Source organism: Curcuma longa, chromosome 14 (assembly GCF_044706935.1).
Source record: "Curcuma longa cultivar G26 ecotype Majalengka, Jawa Barat chromosome 14, ITB_CL_G26_1.1, whole genome shotgun sequence".
In the NCBI taxonomy this organism is placed as follows: domain Eukaryota; kingdom Viridiplantae; phylum Streptophyta; class Magnoliopsida; order Zingiberales; family Zingiberaceae; genus Curcuma; species Curcuma longa.
The window spans coordinates 6,752,538-6,778,039 of NC_133874.1; the positions used below are offsets into that span (position 1 = coordinate 6,752,538).

Sequence of the window (25,502 nt, forward strand, 5' to 3'; positions counted from 1 at the left end):
TTTAACCTATGGAATGTGCATCTATAGTGCCATGTGATTCTAAATCTTTAGCCATTTCCTAGATATACAAGATCCTTTGCCACATGTAATGTAAGAGTATCATGCCATATTCTTAGGATACCATGGGAATAAAAATTGTTAGTCAATTTATATTAGAAAATATTGTTCTAGTTTCATGTGCATATGAATTTTTGATAATATTGTTTTGTCTTCATCAATGATATTAGCTTTTATATAAATAATAAATATATACAAATTAAACAAAAAGTTTAGTGTTGATGAATCATGATGATCTTATCTAAAGGAAGTGAGTGCTCATCTAATAATAACAATGCACCTTATAGCCATGAAAGCCATCATCCTTGCTTTGACTAAGAAATTTAAAAAACACAAGTATAATAAATCAACACTGATAGTATAGTCAATTTAAATAAAAAAAGATTAAAAAAATGCCATGATTTTGCATAGAATTTAAAGAAAAGGATACAATCCATATAACTATTCCCTAACAGTAAAAACTAATTGATTCAGCATCATGTTAAATCAGTATTATATAAATTTAATACTAAAAACTCTAAAATAAATTGATGAACATGGTGAGAACATACAGCTGCAAGGTATAGTTTATTATGCACTTTAGTTTTCTTCAACAAAATTCCTAACAAAGTTTAACAAATGCATGTGCCCCTACATAATAAAGGAGCTAATCAATCACAATTGGCATATCAAGAAATATTAATTATCAGAATCTTTAGCCAAGAAATTACTCCTTGTTTATTTGTACAATATATGATTGATGAAAGACCTGAGTACCTTTCTTTCACCCTAATTTTTAGCACTATGTATATCTAAAATAATTATGTTTTTTTTCCTCCAAATATTACATATAACAAGTTCCTCAAAAAGTTATTTAATATACCTCTAAGTTGTATCTTTCTCACTGCAGATTATTACGGATCAACATGCAGATGAAGAATTATTTTATTCACTCAGTAGCTTAAGATGAGACCATTCTATCTAACAATATTTTTTTACTAGGATCTTCAACCAACAACATACTCTTGCTCATAAGTGCAATGATTGCGCCAAGAATTTTGAAGGGAAATATATTATGCAATAAAAGTCCTTTAGGAATCTATTCTAAGATACGATATATCTTTCTGAGATATCTTCTTGCTCATAACTTAGAATCTGGATTTCCGTACTGTCAGTTTCATGTGCAAGTATCAAGGAACATTAATGCAAGGGCTTGCAGTCTGAAGACAGAGTTTACTCAGTCAAAGATAAGGAAGATCAGATCAAATATCAAATAGGATTCTCTTGTGAAATAAAAATATAATTAAATTAAAAATGTATTCCTGCAGAAATTACGCTAACCAGTTATTTATTGTGTGATTGACTGGGTCGGCAAGAAATTTATAGTCATGCTGTATCTTAATGCATAAGATGAGCAGGTGCGAAGAAGAAGATTGGAGTGAGTCAAAGTCTGAGCTGATCTCAACAACCTGCAAAACATATCATGAGGCATGAAAAAAATAAAACAAAGCACTATGAGAATGTTAAAAAAAATGATTCTATGGTATACAATTATGGAGTTAGCAGATCACTTGATGGCACTGTGAAAAACTCCACAATAAATATTCAGGTATTAAATTCCTTTTAGTATAGGAGAATAGCAAATGAAATATACTTTGCAACCAAAGGATGATACGGATCATTAATATAAACAGGCAGCGTCTGTGATATGAAATCATCAAATAATGGATATGAATCTAATACAGAAATTCTTTCAAGAAATTTAATGTTAGAAAACTGATGCGTGTGGAATTTGGACAGACTGATGAATGGCATCAAACAAATCAGCGGAGTTATAGACAGAAACTGGCCACTGAAAAATATAATAGGAAAACTACGAGCATACAACAGAAGAGATCAAACTCCCTCAAGTGCCCAGCCAAAGCACAACCACGGCCCATTGGATGCAACCCCTCTTTTCTTGGTAGCAATCACTCTGCAAGGGCCATTACCAGAACTGGAAGATCAAAAGCACACAATTGATTACAAAGCTGTTCTCCCAACGAATAGATATATTCTCATCTGATCTCAGATGCGCACGATGCCATATAAGCATCCTTCCTACCAAGAAACATACTCTTGTCCGACCCGAATGCAACACAGATGAAAACCAACCAGGAACATTTTACTTGGTTCTGTTTATACTCCAAATTTAGACAATTTCTGCACCTCTGCTGGCTCTAATGTGGACATGCACTGTTCCCATGTCCCATTCCCAAGCATCTGTTAGGAGAAGGTTTATCGTTTGTAGAGTTAATTTGATGAGAAAATGTACATAGATGGCATGCAGAATAATGATCTTAGTACCTGTTTATACCCATTCAAAACTTGGCTAATCTCATTGTGTAAATCTTGACTTCGTATTTCCTGGGAGAAGAGAATAAAGGTCAAAGAAATGAAACAAGTTTTGATTTTGACATCATACATTTTGGCATAAGGTCCTTACGCGCCAACTTGCAACAGCTTTACACAAGTAAACGAGTGAGTTCACAATGCCGGAAGGGTTTGCTCTAACCTACAGATGCCAGAAATAATTTGTATATGAGCACCACTCAATAACTTAATGAAAAGATGGTATAAACAAAAAAGGTGGCGGTGGTACAATAGCACAAAGCCCTCGAAATGCATCCTCCTTTTCATAATCATCTCGTATCCTGTAAATAAAAGATCTTCATTGAGAAAATTGCACGAAGGTACCAAGATGCCAAAAAATGAATATGGATTAACCATAGGGTATCATCTTTATAAAGAATTATTGTATTAAGAGTTTGAAGCAACCAGTTTGTCATTTCCAAAAGCCGAATTATTTGGTAATATCTATTATAACCATGACCTGACATAGTAAATACAAATATATGTACAAAACATGCCAATTCTTGAAAATGTAATACATACTGTGGAAGATGCTAAAAGCAAGAGTCAGGCTTCATTCAACTTCCTAAAACTGATGTCTGACCATCAAACTTTGTAACTAGCAAGTGGATACATGTATTACTTGTATATTATTATGGATGATTTGAGAATTTCTTTGATGTTCTCCCATTTGTTTTATGAACTCAATAAACACCATGCAAAAAGATACCATGAAGGAAATAGGAAAAAATTATTGCTAATCACAATGTCTCCTTGTTTCTGTATTCCATTTAAGCTCCATATAGAATAAAAACCTAAAGATTTGGTTATGAATGTGTTTCATTACAGAACATTGCCAAGTCTGATTATTAGTTGCGAGTGAAATTAAAAATCGGTAGGGGTGTAATTCAACACGTGTTGATTTAATTAAATCCCTTTATTTTTGCTACACAATCCTGACCAGATTTTTTATGGAAAGATGTCAATTGCAGTGGTTGCAAGCTTGCAACTATATTGATTGACCCACTCATTTCATATAGTGACTGTTTCTTGGGATCACAATGTAGGAAGCAGTAAGTCTTATCCAAATTTGACTATGTTCATACCATTGCCTATGTCCATACCCAGTCCACGCTTGCCTATGTCCGTTGACACACTCCTATCAGCATCAAGCTTGCCTAGTTCATCTTGTGCTGTGTAGCAGTGGTGTATCAGAACTTGTGTCAGCATACTGAGGACTATTGAAGTATATTTTTGACAATGGCATAGTAGAAATCTATACACAGTAATGGGCATAGGCAAGCTTGACTAACTATTGTAAATTTGTCTTATCCAAATTTATTTTTATTTTTGCAACTTTCTTTTTTTATTGTTCATATGTTTATTACATTTCTAACATCCTATGATAGAGAAATATTACTTCACTGGCAATTGATATTGGAATTGTTGGTCATACTAATCTTAGACCAATATCTTCATATCCTAATTGAAAGGAGCATATGAAAATCATACAATAAATTATATATTCCTCAAGTATCATTGTTTTTGAATAATGAACCAAGATATCAAACTCCATTAAAAATTCTTATCAACAACTTAACCCTTTCTTCAGTTTTACTTTCAGATGTTATATTTCATGTATTCACTCTTCTTTCCACTTCAACTTGATTTACAAAAGCTTGTAAATCTCATCAGTTAACATAATCATCATCAATCCATGATTATCCTAACTATTAGGAGTCAGCTACATGAATCTTAGTCTCCATTACACTCTATGCAAGCCTGTATCACTAGAAATATTTAAATTATTTTTTATTACATTGATTAACATTTTCTTTGGCCCCTTTCTACTCATAACACCATTCGCTCTATTAGATTCAACTCTTCTAACTATAAATTATCTATAGTTCATCTTTGCATATGTTCATACATTCACAATCTTCAATCTGTTTTCTCTCATTTTATCATTGTAGTTACTAGATACTCCTTTTTCTTACAAATTCGACTCCTTTTCTTGCAAATTTGACCACAATAATTAACTAAGAGATCTATCAAGTCATTGTGAACCATGCTCATTTCAGTTATGTTCTTTTATCTAGAGACAAGAAAGTTTGGTAGAAAGACTAAACTTTGTTATGTAGTTTCCTTAACTTCTAGTTGGGGAATTAATCACATGCTGGAGTGCTTCCTAGGCTTTTAGACTGGTCTCTTTAATAGCTCCAAGACTGCTCATAATCAGGAGCATTTATATTTTGAGCAAATTATAAGGTAAGGTAGCAGTGCAGCTTCACCAAAAAGAAAATTCTATGTTAACAAGGTTTCTGCTCCACAGTGCATCAAAGGGCAATCAAACTTCTAATGTTATAGATGATCTTTTGTACGATGGTAATTTGGGGGGAAAAATACAAGAGCCAATTTTCTCTCTATGAAGATTGCATAAGGCACATGAGAAGAACATAAAAAATGAAAGGACCAACTTTCCGTGTAGATTGCACAAAATAATAAGAGGAACATATTGTCTAACGAGTGTAGTTATAAATATAATATCCAAAAGAGGAATATCCGAGACAAATGATCTGTTAAAAGTATAAGATGACTTTTCAGTGGAAATAAAGCATTGACAGTCAACTGTTCAATCCAAGAAATCTGGGAGATATGCTCATATAGATGATTGATTAAGATTGGCATTGAGATGGACAAAAAAAAAACATGAAAACCATCAGATGGTTATTTGACACAATGCATAGAAGTAATTTAATAGAAATGTAAGAGGATTTTACATGCATAAGCTGGTACACCATGACTGTATAAAATGCTCCGCGTGGGGTGCCACCAGTTCTGGACAAATCCATGCAAGCCTCCCAATTGTGATGGCGCTGTTTTCGAGTAATGATTTGTTCAACCCCTATAAGTAAGCAAAAGATTTAGAAGGAAAACAAGAAAAAATCAAGATAGGCAACGACTCACCTCTCCATTTTGGAGAATATGGGCCAAAGATGATACTACTGTTAACACAATTGGAGCAATTTCCTGATGAACCTGAAATTTAGTAAGAGAAGCAACTTAATGGAATAGAGCTAATGATGTTGCATGAAAGATATGGCCATGTTACTTTTATATACACTTACAAGTAGATAGTTAAGGACACAAACTGCAGAAAATAACCAGATAACCCTTTATTTCTGTGCAAATAAAATAATGCTATACGAAGCAAACTGCTATGAACAAACATTAAGGGGTGTTATACCAAAGTTTTACAATGTTGACATGCCACATGCTGATATAACTTAATAATTCCATAGGATAGGCAAAAGTATGTTCCACGGAACATATTAAATAAAAATCTTGTGGAGTGCATTTTTCCATTTCAGCCTACCTGAACAGCTAATTCTCCAATGGCCCAACAAGCATTGTTTGCCACTGACACAGCTTCCTTAACTGCAGCAATATTCTGCCATAAGAATGCTCAGTAAGAAATCATTATCCTGCTTATTTCGGGTTTTAATGGAAGAATTTCCTTATACCAGTTGCTCAGCTGCAACTCTTAGGAAATCTGCTAGACGAGGATACAGGTGTGTTGGGCAAACCTGACTTGCACAAAAGTTAAATAAAGGAGGAAGGGATAAGTGAGAGGAAATATTTTAATTTAAACAAAATTACCATTAACAGCTCACTTTTGCAAGGTCACCCAAAAGTGCAAGGGCACTTTGCCGAATATCAGCAGCTTGATCCATACAACATTGCAAAAGCAGGTCTCTTAAATTGGATTTAGCAACCTACAGAACAGCCATGAACAGAACATGGTATCTTGTCAAATAAGTCAGCCATGACTAGATTCATTTTTCTCTTTTATTCAATTAAATTTTTTGATAATATAACACCATAATTCTTGTCACAAGCATGGATGATGGTGGAGGGTAGAAATTCATGCAGTCACCTCAAATAGTTGGCTCTCACATTGTGTTATTGTTGTTTTTGCGGTATTTTTTATTCTTTTATAATATGTCACCTTGTTTATTTGTTAACAACGGAGCAAAAGTTCAATGTGAGTCAACATTACAAAATATTCAGCGTGTGCCTTTTTTGCTGAAAACAATAAATATCTATTTGCTAGTAGTTATCACACATTAGAAATTATTTATATTAATTTGAGTTGAATTCAAGCACTCAGCTATGGTTGGGTCTAATATTTAAAAATAGTATTTTTCTTTTTGCTGTTAAAGAATTACCAATGCAGATCATTTAAGGAAAAGCTTATACCAAGAAAATAACATTCATCTCGTGATTACTCATGACCACCTAAGAATTTAAACTTTACGCACAAGTACACCATTTGTCATAACAATACAAAGAAAAATATTCAAAACCATCTTACGAGTTTGGCATTAGGAGGTTATAATGATCTACTAGGAATCCTGTGAAACAAAAGGTTAACTAGAAACATGAATGTTAGACAAAGGAGATGAATGGAAAACAGCAGAAGGTGCTAGATCATGAATTTCCTGATGCTACCATAGCCATCTACTATCAGTTGTGAAAGGTCATTCCTAGTCATCAATAGCTGTTGCCAGCCTGGTCCTGGGCAGTAATCCATCAATTGGCAAGTTGGTGCTTCAAAGGACTAGAACCAGTTCACTACAAAATTGGAGTGGATAAGACTAGTCCAGCTAGACTGGTTTGCATGCCTTAAATTGATTTCCTATGCTTCTCTTAAAGATTCAAAAACCACCTCTTGTGATCCTTTGACCTAAGCTGAAGCTCAATGTAAGCAAGAAGACAAAGGGGAGAAGAAGCACAGGAAGTTGCAGCACCTAGAGCCTCTGCAGGTGTGACTGCTAAGGCCAATGATGAGTAGATTCACAAGGCTTCACCTGAGGGCCAACCAATCACATATATCCAAGAATATGTAATTTCATAGAAAAATAAAGAATCTGCGATTTAAGAGAAAGGAAAAAAGAATGTCCATCCTTATTCATCTTTCATTTTCCAGTCAAGAACAGAAAAGAAAATGTCTGGCACTTGGGACAGACTGAGCCAATGTCCAGCTAGCGGCTACCGGTGGGTTCGCAGGCAGACAGCGAGTTGGCGGCCAGCTTGATGGCAGACTGTGAGCTCACGACCAAGCTGTGAGCTTGCGGGCGGCCAGTGAGCTTATGGCCAAGCAATTGGCAGGTTTGCAAGCAAGCCACAAACTCCCAAGTGGTCAACAAGCTTGCAGGCAAGGGGCAAGCTTGTGCCAGCTGACGGGCTCGAGAGGAGGGTGACAGATAGCAAAAAAAAAGGACATTTGGGCTCAGGCAAATTGAGATTTTATGAGTTGAGAGCAAGGGAAGTGTCTTTTCAACCCAATTTTTGCAGACAATAGGTAATTTTGTGCCTAGTAAAGAATGGATAACGTCTCAACTCCTATGCGATCTGTCTGATCAACGATTAACCCTCTGGAGTAAACTGAGTATTAATATTATTATCACGCATCAAAATCGTTTCATTCATTGACAATACAAATTTAAGATACCCAAAGAACTTCACCCCGGTAAATTTTCAATATGAACTGGGTAATACAAAGAGTTAAGTATTTGATAGACAAACAAATACAATTATACTGGTAAATTACGGGTATCAAAAATCTCACATTAGTTAGTAGAAATCGAGACAAACCCATACAAGCACAGATTACCATGAAAATTGGTCAGATCAATCAATCTTTAAATGTAAATGAAAATTGAATTTGTGAAATTCTGATAAAGCGTGGAAAGTATTTAAGTAAAAAAAAAAGTGAGTGATAATGATAAAGAGAAATAAAATACCAGAGTGATAATGATAAAGAGAAATAAAATACCAGACTTTCTACACCACCTCCTAGTCCTTCTGCAAGTCCTGATAACAGATCCAAAGAACAGACAATGAACTCTTTATCATATTGGACACCAGCTGTGGCATGGTCAACCTGCATTTGTAACATCAGATATAAGCATTAATAAACTGAAATCAATTATTAAAAAATACTGTTATAATGGAGTACGATCTGTGAAAAATACTGTTATGTTGAATACATCAACAACAGAATTTGCTATGTTTCAGAGGTTAATCTTAACGACACAAAAGTAACAGAAGTCATAAATTAAATATATAAATTAAAGAACAGGTATTTCAAATATTCCTTTATGGGAAATGGAAGTTTTGATAGCAATTTTTATAATTGATGATTCAGTCAGAACTTTTTAGTCAGAAATTGTCTCTTTTTGCAAAACATCTCTTAGAATTTGCCTTTTTGTTTGTAGGATGTGGCGCAAATTTACTTTTAGCAAAATTCCCCAAAGTTTAACTTGGTTTGCAAAACATCCTCATACTTGACAAAACCCTATTAATACTGGGGCTGGGGTAGGGCTGGTTTGATGGGAGAGAAGTGAAAATGAATAGGATAAGTTGACTAGCATCTGAAAATTAAACTCTACAGTTCTGATATTTTTTAATATCAAATTTGAGATCCATTCCATGCAAATAGTAGTTTCTCCTCCCAAATTAAACAATTTCACCAATCTTTCCTTCCTCTGTTTTAACCAAAGGAACTGGAGATTTGTCACCTAGTTTCCATCCATGTTTCCTTCCCCGGTAGGAAACATGCAGTATGCAGTAAGGGCATTTTGCCAAGCTGAACACCTGAAGGCAGGAGATACTTTGCAAAAAACACAAAAGGGGGTCAATTCTAGAGGGTATTTACATGATAATGAACTCTATAGGTTGTTTTGCAAGAAGTGGTCTAAGGGGGAAATGGTTCCGTATATGATTATTCACACGGAATTATATAATCTAAATTCATGTCCTCATTCAAATTGAGAAAACCAATCCATAGAAGCAATGCAAGGTACCTTTGCTAACTGTTGGATCTGGATAAGTCCAATACATCTCTGAAATACAGGTTCAGCGAATTGAGAAAACCCTGGTCCCAAAGCCTGAGAAAAATAACAGGACTCTGTCTTAGTAATGGAAAGATTTGAAATGGAAATTCAATCAAAGATAAGCAATTAACCTCATAAAATCATAAGCACTAACTCCAACAGATCTAACCAGAAAAAGTAATTATTTTGCCACCACTAGGCGCATGAAAGAAAAGCAACCTCAGTTCAGATGTCACTAGAGCGTTTTTTGTAAGTTCTTCAACTAATCAGAGAAAGAACAATTAAGATAAACTTACCAATTATATTGGGGCTTTTGCAGCATTCTTAAATGGAAACAGTAAAGATGTTCAATAACACCCTATCCTTTTAGTCTTGTGAGGTACTTCTGAATTCACAAGACACTAGCAAAGGTTAAATCTTCTGTTATAAACAGTCCTGTACCATTCAATCAGCCAGGTGTGTTTTAATAGCAATTCCATTTCTTCCATATTTGAGCTATACTACTTGCGAAGCATTAAAGAGACTTGGCTCTATCTGATATCATAAGTTATGTGTTTGATTTGCACAACCATAGTGAGCTTCAGAGGGTGATATCTCATGTTATCTATACCTATTGTCTGGAGTTTCACTAACTTCTACTCAGGCTCCAAAGAACACCTATTTACCTATCTATCCAGGTAGGGTATGAGGGTTCCTTTGGTTCATTAGTTATAACATTATCCTGTGCCATAGATTGCTAGGCAAGACATTGGCAACAAATAAATTGACAGAAATGTCTATTTGATGTATGAGAATCTGTAGCTAGATTAGCTATTATTAGTTCAGATAAAACACATTTCTTGGAGCATAGGTTGGAATATTTTCCCATTTGTAAATAAAATTTAAACATGACTTGCAGTGCACTTTATTGTTTATTTTTAGTTTTCTAAGGCATGTATTCTTTAAAACCAACAAGATAATTAGTAACACCAAAAACAAAGTTGATATATGTATTCAAGGATGGCAAGGATTAGGAAATCAAGTAAAAACATTTGTGCCTAAAATTTATTACCTATTCAAATAGTGAAGTTAAACCAATAAATTTCAAGGTTAGCATCTAACATAGCATAAATTACAGGGTAGTTTCAAAATACCCACTTCTGCATTTCATATCAATTTTGTACACAAATGTTTAAACATGCTCCAATGATAGTTCACCAACAAGTAGATAAAGCATCACTTTCATTGAACTTTACGAGACAAACAATATATTCATTATCAATACAAAAATATTTGACTACTAGCATGGAGTTACGCATAATTGATGTAAGCGAATGGACTCATCATCACCTACTAACTTTGACCCTAAAAACATCACCCTTTCCTCCCCACTCTCCCAAACCAGAACCAGCAAATCCTATAAGCTTCTCTACTTTCTACATTGTTGACATTGAAGTCCATTAGCATATATCAACAGTAAAATATGCATTAAACTTGATGATTTACCAGGTACATATCAACAAAACACCTGCTTACTGGCAACAGTATGTTATAATTTAAAGATGCTCAACTTTGTGTAGAAAAAATCCTTCACAATGCAACAATGGTAACAAGGAGAAAACCCCTATAGTATAGTATGCTTAACAACCTAAAGCAGTTTAGGAGAAATGCAGAGTGGTGAAATAGTACAAGGATTATTTGTTGATATCTATTTGAGTTGTTGAAGAAAATTCTCTTTGGATATGAGTCATATGACTGATTCCTAGGGACCAGATCAATGGTTCCCAAAGCCCAAACTCGTTCTCTTTGGTATTGTTTTCACAAGATTGAATCAACTGATCAACCATGTGAAAACTGAAGTCATGACTCCAAATGTTTGCAGAAATGTTATATTAAAAAAAAGTGTAAACATACCTGTGCAATGGACGTGAAGCACTCCAGCAAAGGAAATAGATCTTTGTCAGAGTTTGTAAGTTGTTGCCATTTTGCAATCAACGGAGGCATCAATATTTCTAGATATTTTGGCTGTAGGTCAGTGACATGTTGAGTTAGAATGTGGAGAAGGATCCATGAAGCCACCAACAGAAATAACAGAGTTCTAAATGCAATGAAAAATCTTAGGCAAATGAAACAAGCAAACACATTAGCTAGCAAAAAATGTAAAACCTGATTGAGCTCCGAACCCACTGCATCTGCCAGAGTACCGATGGCATCATATAGAATATGCATGTTTCGTCTCTAGATAGAGAATATAGACAAAGTTATGGACAGTGAAAAGGAAAACAAAGTTAACAAAGCCATCTTTTAAATTAGATGTATTTCTGGTTTGGATACCTTTATTCACAGAAAACATTAAGGACATAAATCTAATCATAAGCTATAAAAGAAACCTGATATTTCCCATAAGCACATAACAGATGCTGCAAAATTACTTCCAGGCGAGGGGTCAGTTCCTCTCCTGCCTCCTGTCCGCAGAAGCACACAGTCAGAAACAAGAAAATAGGATGCTGAGTAAATTTGCTAACCTACAAGCTGAAGCATAACCTCTTCTAGTGTTGCAAAAGCAGAGCATGCAGCCTCTTGCACACGCTTATTAGTGTCCAATATTCTTCGGAGCAGTCCCATAAGAATTTGGTCAAATTGTCCATACCCATCATTCTCACTGATGTTCTGTGATGGTAAGTAAACATACTTAAGGTGTAAACATATTTCTTCCCTCTTGATAGAGGTAAGAATAAAGATAACTCCAAATGAGTATATAAAATTAACCATTGAAATAAAATAATCACAACAAAATGATCATCAAAAAGCATTAAGTTACTGCAAGCAAGATCTATGTTGAATCGTATTGGAACAAGGATCTATGCCCCACCAAGGGCATGCCATGATCATTCACCCGGTTCAAGGGACAAACTCCTACCAGCTTGCCATGTGAGATTTCACAAAACTAAACTCCTTGCTTGAAACTGAAAAGCATTGCCATCTAGTGGACATCCAATCATATCATCAGTCATTGAATGGAACCCACAAGAATTAAACTAACTGGATGGAGAGGTCGCTGACACATTTCATGATGGGTATTCCTCTAGGAAAAATGAATTTAACAGTAGAGGATTTTGTAGCAAAAAATTGGTGGTTCATAAAAGGAATGTATACTGGAAAGTTTGTTGTTGGGTTATTTATTATTAGAACATTTAAATCAATTCCATAAGATAAAATTGGAAATTTATCAAGTTCCATATGGATTTGAAATATTTATCAGTTAATTGATTCCTCACCCAATCCCAACTCAATGTTATTTGTAGGATATTGACTAAACAGAAAATGGAATGGACACATTTTATGTCATGACTATTTCTATAGTCAAAATCTTTTCCTAGGAATTTATATTAAGACTTTTGGGTTTCCTTCTCTCTTATACCTTCTTATGGTTTAAGCTGAAGAAAGTTTAAAATGCTTCAGAGCAAATTTACCCAAGCTTCAGAGCTACGGCAATTTCGAAAATATCTTATTTTCCATAATGAGCCCAAATTATTTTAATTCAAAACTAAGCAGTGTAAGATCGCCTATAATAGCCATGACAAAGACTTGAAAAAAAAAAGAAACTTCAAAGACTTCTTTACAATGAGGGAATTTGAGGGGATGGCAAGGATAGACTGTCTTTGTTTTGCCTTCTTCAGAAAGGAGAGGGAGAAATCCACAGTCTATAATTCCATCCCCATACCCACAATAGTGTTTAGTTTTCCTCTTTCTCAAATTAGAGTATACATTCCTTCCCCTACATTTCTTTTTTCTTTTCCTTCTACAGTTGCTAATAAAATTTCAAAGAATATAGCAGAAGGAATCAAGTGAAGCAAGGAAAATAAATGATGCAAAATTTGAAATTGTAAAGGTTACATTAGCTGATAATGATTAAGCTAAAAAAAAAAAAGAAGTATAACACAAATGAAAACTTTTAAGGAATGAGATATTTTCATGCCATAATACACAGCAGATTGAGCATATACACTGATTAATTAGAAGACAATCTAACAATATTGCCTTAAGATATATGAAAATGAAAATAATCAAAGGGAAAGGTCAGGTGATTTGGCTTAGGAAATCAACCAAGCTGAGTATGCATGCCTGAATGATAAACTTGCTAAACCGAGAAAGAGTCCAACAAGTGATACTCCGTATGAGTGGAAATTTATCATCAAAAAGAGGAATGAGGAATTTGACAATCTGCAACAAAATAATAGTGTCGATTAGTTAAAACATAGAAATGAATCCATGAGGAATTACAATTGAGATTAAAAAAAACTGACAGCAAACAAGCATCTATATGTTAGAATAGCACAATTAGTCATTGTTTATTCATGCAATAGAAACCAATTCTGTGGAGCACAGTTTTTGAGGCAGTACATGCTCCTTACCCCTAAAATTTCTAGGATAGAAATCATGAAGGGGATCAAACTTCTACAGAATTGAATTTGCCCAAAAAACTCATCCACCCAGTTTAGAAGTTGAGGAATAAAGCAAAGAGAAAACAAAATGTCCAAAAACCCATTTGTGTGATTGCTCTCTATGCACTCCTCTGACAATGCCCTGGTGAGCACAGTATGCAACATGGACATGAGCCTCACATCTGATGGGTTTGAAGCTGGGGCAAGGGCGGCAGGCATGTCAGCAGAAGTTGGGCTCACCACGTAAAGGAAGCCTCGAGGTGCGGAGCTAGTGCAAACTCCAAATGTGTTTGAGCTCCGTCCTCTTTCTATCTCTCTCAACCATCACCTGCCCTTTTGCCTCCTCTCTTGGCCGCACCTCTCCCTCCCTCGCTAGTTACCTTTCCACCTCTTCTATTCTACTTTCATAAGACCACCTCCTCGCTCTCCCCTCCATTCCTCTTTATTGTTTCCTCTTTCTATCTCCTCTCTTCAAAGGGCTGAGGCATGTGAATTTCAAAATCTGTAACACTAGGTTCTTCTCTTGCTCTCTATCCTAGGGCATCACTTTATGTTCATCTAATTCTACAACCTTTAGCCTTCCTTTGTCATCTTTTCATTTCTCATTGTAATAGCTACCAACGAAACAAAATTCAATCTTCCCAACAAAATCAACATGAATCTTAGTAATTCCAGCCATTAAATTTGGAACAAGGTAAGCTATATGCTTAGTTCATTTCTTTTAGTTGTCTAATTTCGTTCAAAGTTGATCTCAACTAACCTAGAATAGCATGAGACATACTAGCCCACCAATGACAGAATTACATCAGCTATAAGTATGATATTTCGTTTTGGTGACAAAGTTCAGCCTTTTATCTCAATAAGCAATTGCTTGTCATAAGCTGGCTAGCAAGAGAGATTAAACTCTCACAACAATAACCAATAACAGGTACCCAAGTGTTGGAAGACTCATACTAGGTTTTCTAAACTAAAATTTAGGTAATGGAATTCCAAAAAACAGATATACAAAATTTTTAACAGTAAACTAAAACATATGTGCAGAACAATGCATGTACAAACGAAAATTAATTCTACACAACAGTGTGATGGTTAGAATATAACTAAGTACCTACTCGAGTAACTAGTGAGAAAGATATACCTCAGGAAGATGAGGGTAGAGTCCATTAATGCATCCCTCCGCTATGGCACCAATAGCCAAAACAGCAGCCTCTCTCTCCTTCCAACTAGTGTCACTTGTAAGTGATAGCTTTTGCTGAAAAAGTTTTTTTAAAAAAAGAGGTAAAATGATTAGAAATGGACAAGCTCTAATTAAATGACATTGATTTATCATATAATTTGAGATAGATTACTACATAATATATGCTGTCCAATATATTTAAACATGTAAGCATATCTAGATGTACTATAATAGAAGATAATGCAAAACTGAGGACATATTCCCATAAAGGCTTTCAAGAACCATGATCTAAAATAGGAGTTCTTGCACTTTTGGTATGGGTTTCAGTTCCTGATCTGAATGGCACTGCACCAACGCCAACCAATGGCCACATACGATATGGACAGACTTAGATCAACCATGCAAGAAATGGAAGAAGAGGAAGAGGAAGGTGAAGCTGTTGCTTCTGAATCTCTCAGTTATTTTTAATCTAGAGGTAGGAGGGATAATAATTAAGTTAGTGGATCTGCGTTAACAAAAATGCAATACAACGATTGAAGAACGACAGTGTCGTGCTCTTTGTGGTGGAGCTCACAAAATCAGAGGCAGTGTTTAGTTAGGATCTTCATCTGCCAATTGTATCCTTATTGGTCTCCACAAGAATGAATCAAAACGTATCCATGTATCACCTAACATGAGCAATACGACCTTGACCTCAAGTGGTATGGGCAAGGCAAGGATATTCATCCTTAACCATCTTGTTTTGGTTTTAGCCCACAAGTGGGATGGAGAGTTTCCGCCATACCAAGGAAAAGGAGTGGCAAACCAAACCAAGTACAACAGGGCTATATTCTGAGTTTTTTAATTATCCCTTTAATTCTAGTTAGCTTCATGGAAGACTCTGGTATCTCATTTAAGTTATTCCACTCTGTTGAGAGAAGCCTATTTTGAACATCAGCGCCTTTTTCTTTCTCAATTGCATTTTTCCATAGATGACTGTTTTTTTCTTTCTCAGTCACATTATTCTTAGCAGTAGGATCTAATCTTCCTTTGCCAATTATCTCCTCATTGGCCTTGAACAATGTGAATGGAAACATATACATGTGTCACCTAATAAGGGTGACACAACCTTGATCTCGAGGGCATGGGCAAGATATCCATCTCTTAGTCAACAAGTGGAATTGAAAATTTTTTCCATGATGAAGGAAAAGGAAGTGTTATTCAAGACTTCTAAACTCTTCCCTGCACTCTTTCACCCCACCAATTCCATGTTGAAAAAGGCAAAGTGTCCAAAGGCGACAGCTAATATTAAATTTGCAGGATCTAGAAACACGGTTTTAGAATAGCATAGAAAAGAGGCTGCTTCCATAACTCACTCCCTTCATAATTGGAGTGGTAATAAAGGTGTTGCACCATCAGCAATTACTTCCCTTCTTTTCTTCAAATCTATGCAAAAAGAACTATTATCAGGAGCATGAAGAACTAGGCTTCTCACTTCCGGTTCATGGAAATTTAATTGGAAGCACTGATTTCTAGCATTATCCAGTATGAGTTATACTTATTTTGCCAGTTTGTCTTTTCTTCTGCTGATTTTGTATTTCTCTGTACAAATTTCACTCTTTTTTTGTGGTTGCAAGTCACTAACTTTAGCCAATAGTTTACTATTTTTTTTAAAAAAAATGATGCAACCATTACTATTCAAAGTATCTCATTACTAGCAAGTGAAACTCAACCAAATGTTTTACTATGATAGCAATAGTATACGTCGGTGTTGAGATTACCTGTATCAAAGGCATTAAGGTTGGAAGAATCTCATCTCCAAAAACAACTGAAAGAATATCTAGGCCAGCTGCACTAGATTTTCTTAAATTCCAAACATTGACTGTGTCCTCGTCCTGTAAACAACAAGAAAACACAGAAATCTGTGTTCAGATGCCTAGAACATAAGCAATGACATCAATCACTATTCATTATACTCTTGCAATAGCTTGTTGGCATAATGAGGTTTGGAGAAAAACATATGAAAGAAACATAAAAGAGATAAGAACGTACATCCTCTGTGATATCAGATCCATGAAAACGAGATGAATGAAAACGAGGCTTCAGATCCTGTTTATTGATACAAAAATCTATGTCATTCCAAACAGAACAGTAAAAAGTAATCATCACATGATACTCAAAAAGGGACAACAACTGTCTTGTAGCAAAATAGTCTTAAAGCAAGACCAATACCTGATCCCTATCTGGAAAAGACTCATCTTCCTGAAAGCAAAAGAATCCAGTTGACCAAACCAAAAATAGCCATAAACAAAACATAGTTTGAACTAAAGCACACCTCAGCATCAAAAAGTGCCTCATCATCCTCAGCATATGCCATATTGGACAATAGAACCTAAAAAAATTGTATTTAATTGCAATCATTTTTAAAGAAAGTAGAAAAGAATGTTAGCATTATCTGCTGATCTGATTAAAGGCTTACTGGAATCAAGTGTGGTAAATAATCTCTTAAACCATCGGGTGGCAAGGTACCATCACAGTATGCAGACCTGAAACATTAGACAACAAACTGCATCAGAGAAAGTGAGACTTGGACAAATTTCTTCTTCTTCATTATGCAGAACATATAACTTTGTTTACTGACAAAGCAAAACTAATGATTTTGAGATCCAAGCTCATGCTCAATATATCTGAGTAAAGAACAAGTACATTATCTTCAAATTCTAGTGTTAATGCTAATCAATATAAATCCAGTTTTTACATCAATTAGGCAACCAAAACTAAAAGCTTAAGTGTGCACTACCATGTGCAGCATATATCATTCATTGGATAATTACATTTGAATCTTTATTAAATCAAAGATAAGAAAAAAAGTATCAATACTTGAGAATTAAGCCAAATCAGATAAAAGTATCAATGCAAAAAAGACAATTATTTGAGAGTAATTTATAGGGTTGAATCACAGCAGTGGTAGTACATGAAAATTTATATAGGAATAGCCTTTTTCTAAGACAGCACACACTTGTAATTGACAAATAAATTATATAGGCTACTATTTCATGTTTAATGTATCTTGAAAACCAAAATCTATATAGTTTACATTTAAATTACAGAGAAGTGTTTATAATGTGTTTGAAATTGGAACCTTTACCCTTTTGTGGTATGATTTTTGTAAAGCATCAATTGGTATTGGATCCTAGCAAAGAAATTGTGCTAAATAATGATTATTATAAAATAATTAGTGATTGGGTAGCTACTATTTTGCATGCATAATCCTAATTGTCTAAAAGTTGCTCCCCAACAACACTTACTGTACAATTTATTATTGTATTATTGTGAGAAAAAATGATTATAATGCTTATTTAATTTAGTAGCTTATGTAAATATTAAATCAAATTTCAAATTAGAGAGTATAAGTAATCTACGAGGAGTTATTCGTGCCTTTATTTTGCATACTACTTTGGTAGTGGAAAAGTTACAAAGAAGGTATCCACCTCTAGATAAATTGTACCATTTTAAGAAAATTAAATTTAAGCTTAACTCATCAAGGATCACGATGAGACAAAAGATTCAATGACATCCTTACTAATTGGAAAGGATGTCCAAAGAAGAAGATGATAACAAAGATTAACTTTACGAGAATTGATCAAAGATAAAGATGCACCAAGTTCTCACTGGTTAAAGAGTCAACCCAAAAAAGTAAAACTCAAGAAAGCACATGAAACAAACTTGACGATTCCATTATTGTTTATGCTTGGAAACAGCAAACCAAGAAAGATATAGACATCTCACCTAGACTTGATTTCTTCTTGGTTTAGGAGAATATCATGGTTAGGAAATTTGGGATCAAATTAGAATTTTTTTTACAATTTTAGACTTCAAACATTTATAGAAAGGGCAACCCGGTGCGCGAAGCTCCCGCTAATGCGGGTCCTAAGGAAGGGTTAGACCACATTGGGTCTATTGTATGCAGCCTTACCCCGCATTGCAGGAGGTTGTTTCCGCGACTCGAACCCATGACCTCAAGGTCACACGACAACAACTTCATCGATGTGCCAAGGCTCCCCTTTAGACTTCAAAGATTTTTAAGAGTTATTAAAAGTTTGTTATATTGTTTAGATATAAGCTAGGCATTTTAAGATAACTTATTTTGAATGTATAAAAGGTGTTAGGGTCCCATGTAATATTTATCTTCAATCAATAATATTTTCCTAAATAATCAACAAGTGCCCTAGTAACAACCAGAAATTCAAATCCTAAAGCCTCCCAACATTCTACTGTTATGCTGTGTTCCTTTTAAATCACCATAGCGGCTGATTTTAAGCAAACCATTCAGTCATTGATAATATCTTGCAATTCTGTCAACAGTTCAATCACAAATAGTCAAGATTGACTAAGAGAGGGTCAAATAAATTTATAAATTTAGCCTAACTATTCATAGAATAAGTGATTATCCAATCAAATATTCAGTAATTGCATTCATGGTTGTCGAAAATATCAGGATCGAATGATTAAGAAATCTAAATCTCAGTCATATTGGATCAGGAATACCCATGAAATCAGAATCATTTAATTGTTAACAAGAATAGGAGCTTCATGAGTCACTTGGCCTAGTTGGCGGTGGATCACAAGCAGTAGCAAAGTTGATCACAAGGTTTAGCAAAGTGGAATGACTTACCCCACAGCATAGCTTCAAAATTGTCAAGCCTGAGCAACTTAAGCTAATTCATGTGAGCAACAAAGACTCTCCCCTTGTTGAGAACATTTACGAGAATTCTAGCTAGGATTGGAAAAGGAGTTAGATAGATCAACAAGTTTTCTAAATCCAACTTAATGTGACCAAATTTTAATAATCCCACTCTTTTCCACTTCCAAAGTGACCAAATTTTAATCAGCATTTAATTTCTAGTGAAATTTAATTTATTTCTAGGTAATCTTTTAGAATCCTTAATTTTAAACTTCTCTTCTTTTAGAATCCTTAATTTTAAACTTCTCTTCTGATTTGTGAATGATAGAGATTGGGTCAGTCTTTGCAGATATCAAACCAACTCAGATTGGGTTGTATTGGTATTGATTGATTTTGGAAATTGTGATTAAGTACCAACTATTTCCAGTATTTCTTACAATAGAAAATGCAATTGAAATATGATGCACAAGTGATCAGGCATCTGAGAGAATAACAAATATGTTTCACCTTTCTAGTTTTTTTAATATGAGTAATGAGCACAAACTATATGAAGAAACAAATTTATTTGTCCTCGAAGAAGCCAAATGTGTTGTGTTTCTATAAGTGCACCAGACAAACTCAATTAACTTACCAGAATTCACAGGCCTGAAGAGCAACTTCATCATCAGGGTCTTTGTTGGCTTGCAAGATAAACTCAATTACATTTCTCAAATGGGGCTGTAAGATTCAAGACAAAGTGTTAGTTAGTTCTGATGATCGACAAAAATGGAACAACAACAATATCTCTAGTGGATTCAATAAACTCTGAGATTCTGAGGTAGGAATCAAGACAGTTTACTTAGCATTAAATCAGAAAACAGCACAACATAACAGATAAACCAAAAAAGGAGAACAAACTCATGGCTTAATGTACAATATCTTGTATAATCAGTATCCACATTTCACTATGTGCTACCATGCCATGGTTGTGCCAGCAGAAATGTTGACACTAATATTTTAGAATTCCACAACATATCCCCATTGTGATGTTCGCCCAAGATAGAATGGCAAAAGCACAACCAATATGGACAATCAATAGAAATATGAACAAATCCACCTGAAAATCAAATATATTTTTTTTACTTACCTCTAGGAAGGATGGTCGAACTTCTATAAGTTGCACAAAGGCAGAACAAACCTGTGTATCAGAGAAAACAAACACAGATTGGCGAAAGATCATAATGCTCAAGGTAGTAAAAATACAAGCACAGAGCGGTGAAAGATCATAATGCTCAAGGTAACCAAACAAGTGCTTTTATTTACAACATTTCCAAGTTATGACTGCATAATCTGATCTAAACAAATATGGGTTGGAATTTAAGTTGTAAAACCATGCACTGATGAGCAAGTAAGATGTTGCTACAGGAATGTTATCAATGTGATGCATCTTAAGCCTAATAGATACGTACTGTTCTAAAACCTTATCATCTATGACTGAGTTTTATAAATCTTAATGAGAAATAAGCTAAAGCATTGCAAGAGTTGATAGATAACACACCAATTTTCGGACATCTGCTGAAGGATCTCGAGCGAGATGAAATAGGCCTTGAAGATACTGGTCCATGGACATAAACAAAGCCTGAAAAAAATGATTCAAACTAGGTTAGGGAGACTTCAACTAAGGCCGGCATTGCAGAACAAGTATGACATTGTATTTCACTTACTGCAGGCATGGCTACGATAAACTGATTAATGGAACCCAATGATAGCTTCCTCAATATAGCATGTGGAGATTGAAAAAACTGTGACAGAGACAAGAAATGAACAAATTTTTAATTGCTGTCCTAGTTATTGTTACTCATAGACACCTACAAACCACTTCAAGAGAGCAGCAAAAATTACCTGCAGTAATCTGGGCATAAAAATATTAATAGGACGCTCAGATAATCCAGGAACATCTACATCAAGCTCTTCAGGAATGTCCTCACATATCTGTCATGACAATATAATAATAACTTTCCTTAATCAAGTCTACAACTCATTACAAGATAAAAATTGAAATTTGATAAAATCAGCAAAAATTTTCTTTGACCATCACAGTTTTTTTTCACTTTATCCTTAAACTTTCCAAGTTATCAATATCACAATTCCAGCATGCTTTTTGTTCGGCATAGATGAAGTTGCATAAGAAAATTTACCAAACAAGACCATTCAATTCATCAAAATAAGCAAGAGAAAAAAATAGGAGTTAGAGAATGATTGCTAGCTAAGAATGTTATAGTAACACAGATGGAGTTAAGCAACATCTCTATCAATATAGTGCTGTCAAAGCATATATTAAACAGTCAAAAGGTTGTTTTGTCACTCACAAGTGTTCTCAATAAAGCATGTCAAAGAATATACATTGCACAAAAAAATATAAGGATGAGAATAGTCAAAACTCAAAAGAAACATTTAGAAATCAAGATTCAGTTTCAATCCAATAAGAATAAGCAACTAATGGTGGGAAAACTGTGGTTGTCCTCAATCATTGCATTTTCAACCAACTGCAGAAGTAACTTTATAAAGTTAAAAAAAAAATCTGTTAAGTGCAATTTATAAATTATCATAACTCCACAAAGATAGATGATCGTTCCTATCATGACAAATTGAAACTCTAATTAGATCCCTGGTCTACATTTCCTCAATCCAATAACTCAACCATGATTTTATCTGAACTACACTTCTAAAGTTTTGGTGCATCAGATGCAGCTGGTTTTATTGATCTGTAACTTAACAAAACTCTTGCTTGCTAGCATTGACAGAGATAGGATAAGGAAATGATTATGCCAATGACCAATGAGAACTTAAGCAACACTAGACTCCAGGGTAAAAAGGGAAAGATATAATTATCTATTTCCCTTTTGCAATTGTACTATTACATTCTTTGTAATTTTTTAAAATTTTCTAGGGAGGTTGAACTTCTTATGGAATATTTTGTCAGCAAACTAGCTGTCCAGTTTCATTGAGATATTTTAGGGCAAGAACACTAGTCAAACAAAAAGATATGAATTTTCCAGTTATGATGGTTTACGCAAGTGAGTCTTATGTGAACATTGATCCTAGACACAGTATTTAGTGATGGCGACTTTGGCTCTGACTTGATTTGGGAGATGAATGTAGCAAAATGTCAGGTAAGAGTGGCAAACCGTTTGATTTTCATGGCCTAATGATGATCTGAGTTAAATAAAAATTAAGTTACTTCAGAAAATTTTGATAACAGAAGTATAGCAAACAACTGAGTTAGAGAATTGAGGCAAAGAATCCTACCTTGTAGATAGCATCCATGGCACCCTCCATATGAATAAAGTCATTACTAGCCAAACATTGAGCAAGAGCTTGTAACAGTTCAGGCCAACCAGCAACTCTCTCTAACTGAACAAGAACGCTGATAACAGTACCAACTGTAGATCGAATTGTCCTATCTGATGCCCCTAAACAAGGCAACAATTCTGACTTTATATATTGCCGATAGGAAGAAGACAACGAACTGAAAGTTGCCCTGAGATTGTTTTTCAACAGCAAACCAGCAGCTTGTCGTACTTCAAGTGATTTGCCCTGCTTTAATTCAAATATAGAATGCCAACCATTGTTACATGCATATTCCACAACAACAGAATATTAAGAGTATCGAGGATAAATTATAAACTGCAATTTCGAAACAGCAAACAAAGACTGAGAAATGGTGGAGGTGAATGCAAATAAGAGTTAATGCTTTGGAGCACATCACCAAGGAAAGAAGTGAGGAAATAATTGAGAAAAAAAATGAAGATAGAGAACAAGAAATCAGAAGCCAATCATACAAAAGACTGACTGATGTTGCAAAACAGAAAAGTTTCGTGAACTTACATCATACTGAAGCATTATGGTTAATGAAACCATTGATAACTATAACACATAAAACTGACCTGGGACTATCTAAATCTAAGCAATACATATAATGCAAAACATGCCAGCATGGTTTTGCACCTTTTTGATCCCTTCTCATTTTACTTTTAATTCACTTCACCGGGAGGAACTAAAATAACTCTACGTGCTCACTTAATCAAGGAGCAGATTCTGACTATATATTACCCAAGGTGACAATTGTTCTTACATATGACAAGTCAAAATTCAATCCCACTTGGGATCCCCTTCACTAAATAAGGACTAAGATAACGCTATGTGCTCGCTTAATCAAGAAGCAGCTTCTGACAGGAAATTTTCCAAGCTAAGCATTATTCAAACATTGGATAACTCAAAATTCAATCCCGATTTGGATCTTCCAGTGGGAGATAAAAGCAACAAGTCACGTTAGAATGATATGTTAAGAATTCATTCATTCGTCAACCCTTCAAACAAAAAACACTCAAACCGCTGCGAAGACAAAACAATAGGGAGAAACTCGAGAACGCAGACAACAAAAAAACGAACACGGGACGAAAGGAAGAGAGAAGACCTCGGCGTGGGCGAGGATGAAAACGAGATAGTTATTGAAATCAGGAAGCTGGTTGTAGTGCTGGAGCCGTTGCAGAATCCTGGATTGATCGGAGTTGGGGGAGATGTGCTCCTCCAGGAGGGCGCAGATCTCGCGGAGCCCCTCCTCTCGCGGCTGCCACAACTCCGCCGCCACCATCGACCCGCTGCCTACTGCCCGACGATGCCTGGCCGACTTAGAATCGATCGAATTTGTAATTGGGAGAAAAGAGAACGATAGCCGCGACAAATAAATAAATAAATAAATAAAATAAAAGAACGCAAAAAGCGATACTGATACGAATCAAAAACCCCAGCCGTCGTGACTCAGGACGAGAATAGAAATGAGGAGCCAGGGTCACGTGATGAAATTTTGAAAACTTGAGGGGGCAAAGTTGTACAAATTATTTAAATTTTGATTAAAAAAAATTCATTCAATTAAATTAGCGAATCGAATTCGAACTTGATTTCAAATTCGAACTTAACAGTATTTGATTCGTAAACTTATGAATACGTTGATTTAAGATAAAGTTAAATATTCGATTAAAATCGAATCAAAACCGAATTAATCGAACCGAACTAAAATAAATTTTTTTAAACTAATCGAACCAATCAAATTTTTAAATAAAAATTAAACAAATCAAACTGATAAAATATCGATTAATTTAATTTTGATCCAATTAATCAAAATAACTAAATTTTTTAAATATTATAAAATAATTTATCAAAAATTTATAAGTTTAAATTTATAAATTATTTTTTTTATTTTAATTAATTCAGTTTAATTGAATAAAAAATTTTAAAATCCAAATCCAATCCATAATAAAATTGATTGATTTTAAAAAAAATAATTAAAATTTTAAAATAATCGAATTGAATTTTTAAATTCATTCCGTTCAATCGATTTATTTGATTTAATCAAATTTTTATTCATTTTTATTTAAGAGCTTACAAATATATTCGTTAAGAAATTCATCTTATTACATGAATTATAAATATTATATGTTAAGAGTTCGAATTAAATTCATTTAATTTTTAAATGAATTTTTTAAATCGAATTTGAATCATTCACGAACTATTTAATTTGATTACAAATTAAACTCAAATTTAAGAATTAAAATTTGAATCAAACTTGAATTTAGGAGAAAATAAATCGAGCTGAACTCGAGCTTTTTACTATTTGACTAGGTTTTCGCTAGGTTAAGTTCTATTACACCCTTTTCTTCTGCAACTCCGGGGCATTATTTTCATTTTCGCCCGTGATTTATTGATAAATTAGAACGATAATATTTGGATAAAAATAGAAATGTGGTAAGTATGTTAACATAAATAAAATTAGGGGAATTTTTTTAATAAATTACTAATTCTTATTTCCTTTTTAACAGAAAAAAGGGGTTCCGAGAATTTATAGGTTCTCCGCCCCTATAAGAATCGATAAG

General features: G+C 34.4%; 1 protein-coding gene across 1 annotated transcript; it reads right to left on the reverse strand.

Moving 5' to 3' along the window:
* Nucleotides 1-1,738: 1,738 nt before the first annotated feature.
* On the reverse strand, nucleotides 1,739-24,268 carry LOC141845289 (transportin-1-like). The gene is made up of 29 exons (XM_074733351.1): nucleotides 24,047-24,268; nucleotides 22,879-23,166; nucleotides 21,472-21,561; nucleotides 21,294-21,371; nucleotides 21,128-21,208; nucleotides 20,717-20,767; nucleotides 20,222-20,307; nucleotides 17,386-17,452; nucleotides 17,242-17,298; nucleotides 17,139-17,168; nucleotides 16,959-17,015; nucleotides 16,688-16,801; nucleotides 14,889-15,002; nucleotides 13,431-13,529; nucleotides 11,850-11,975; nucleotides 11,696-11,770; nucleotides 11,472-11,543; nucleotides 11,220-11,330; nucleotides 9,297-9,380; nucleotides 8,267-8,374; nucleotides 6,102-6,203; nucleotides 5,952-6,014; nucleotides 5,804-5,878; nucleotides 5,395-5,466; nucleotides 5,208-5,332; nucleotides 2,678-2,729; nucleotides 2,522-2,590; nucleotides 2,383-2,442; nucleotides 1,739-2,298 (listed from the first exon to the last, which is right to left on the reverse strand). The coding sequence occupies exons 1-29, from the start codon at nucleotides 24,221-24,223 to the stop codon at nucleotides 2,215-2,217; spliced, it is 2,667 nt and encodes an 888-aa protein (XP_074589452.1). The 5' UTR covers nucleotides 24,224-24,268; the 3' UTR covers nucleotides 1,739-2,214.
* Between the last annotated feature and the right edge of the window lie 1,234 nt (nucleotides 24,269-25,502).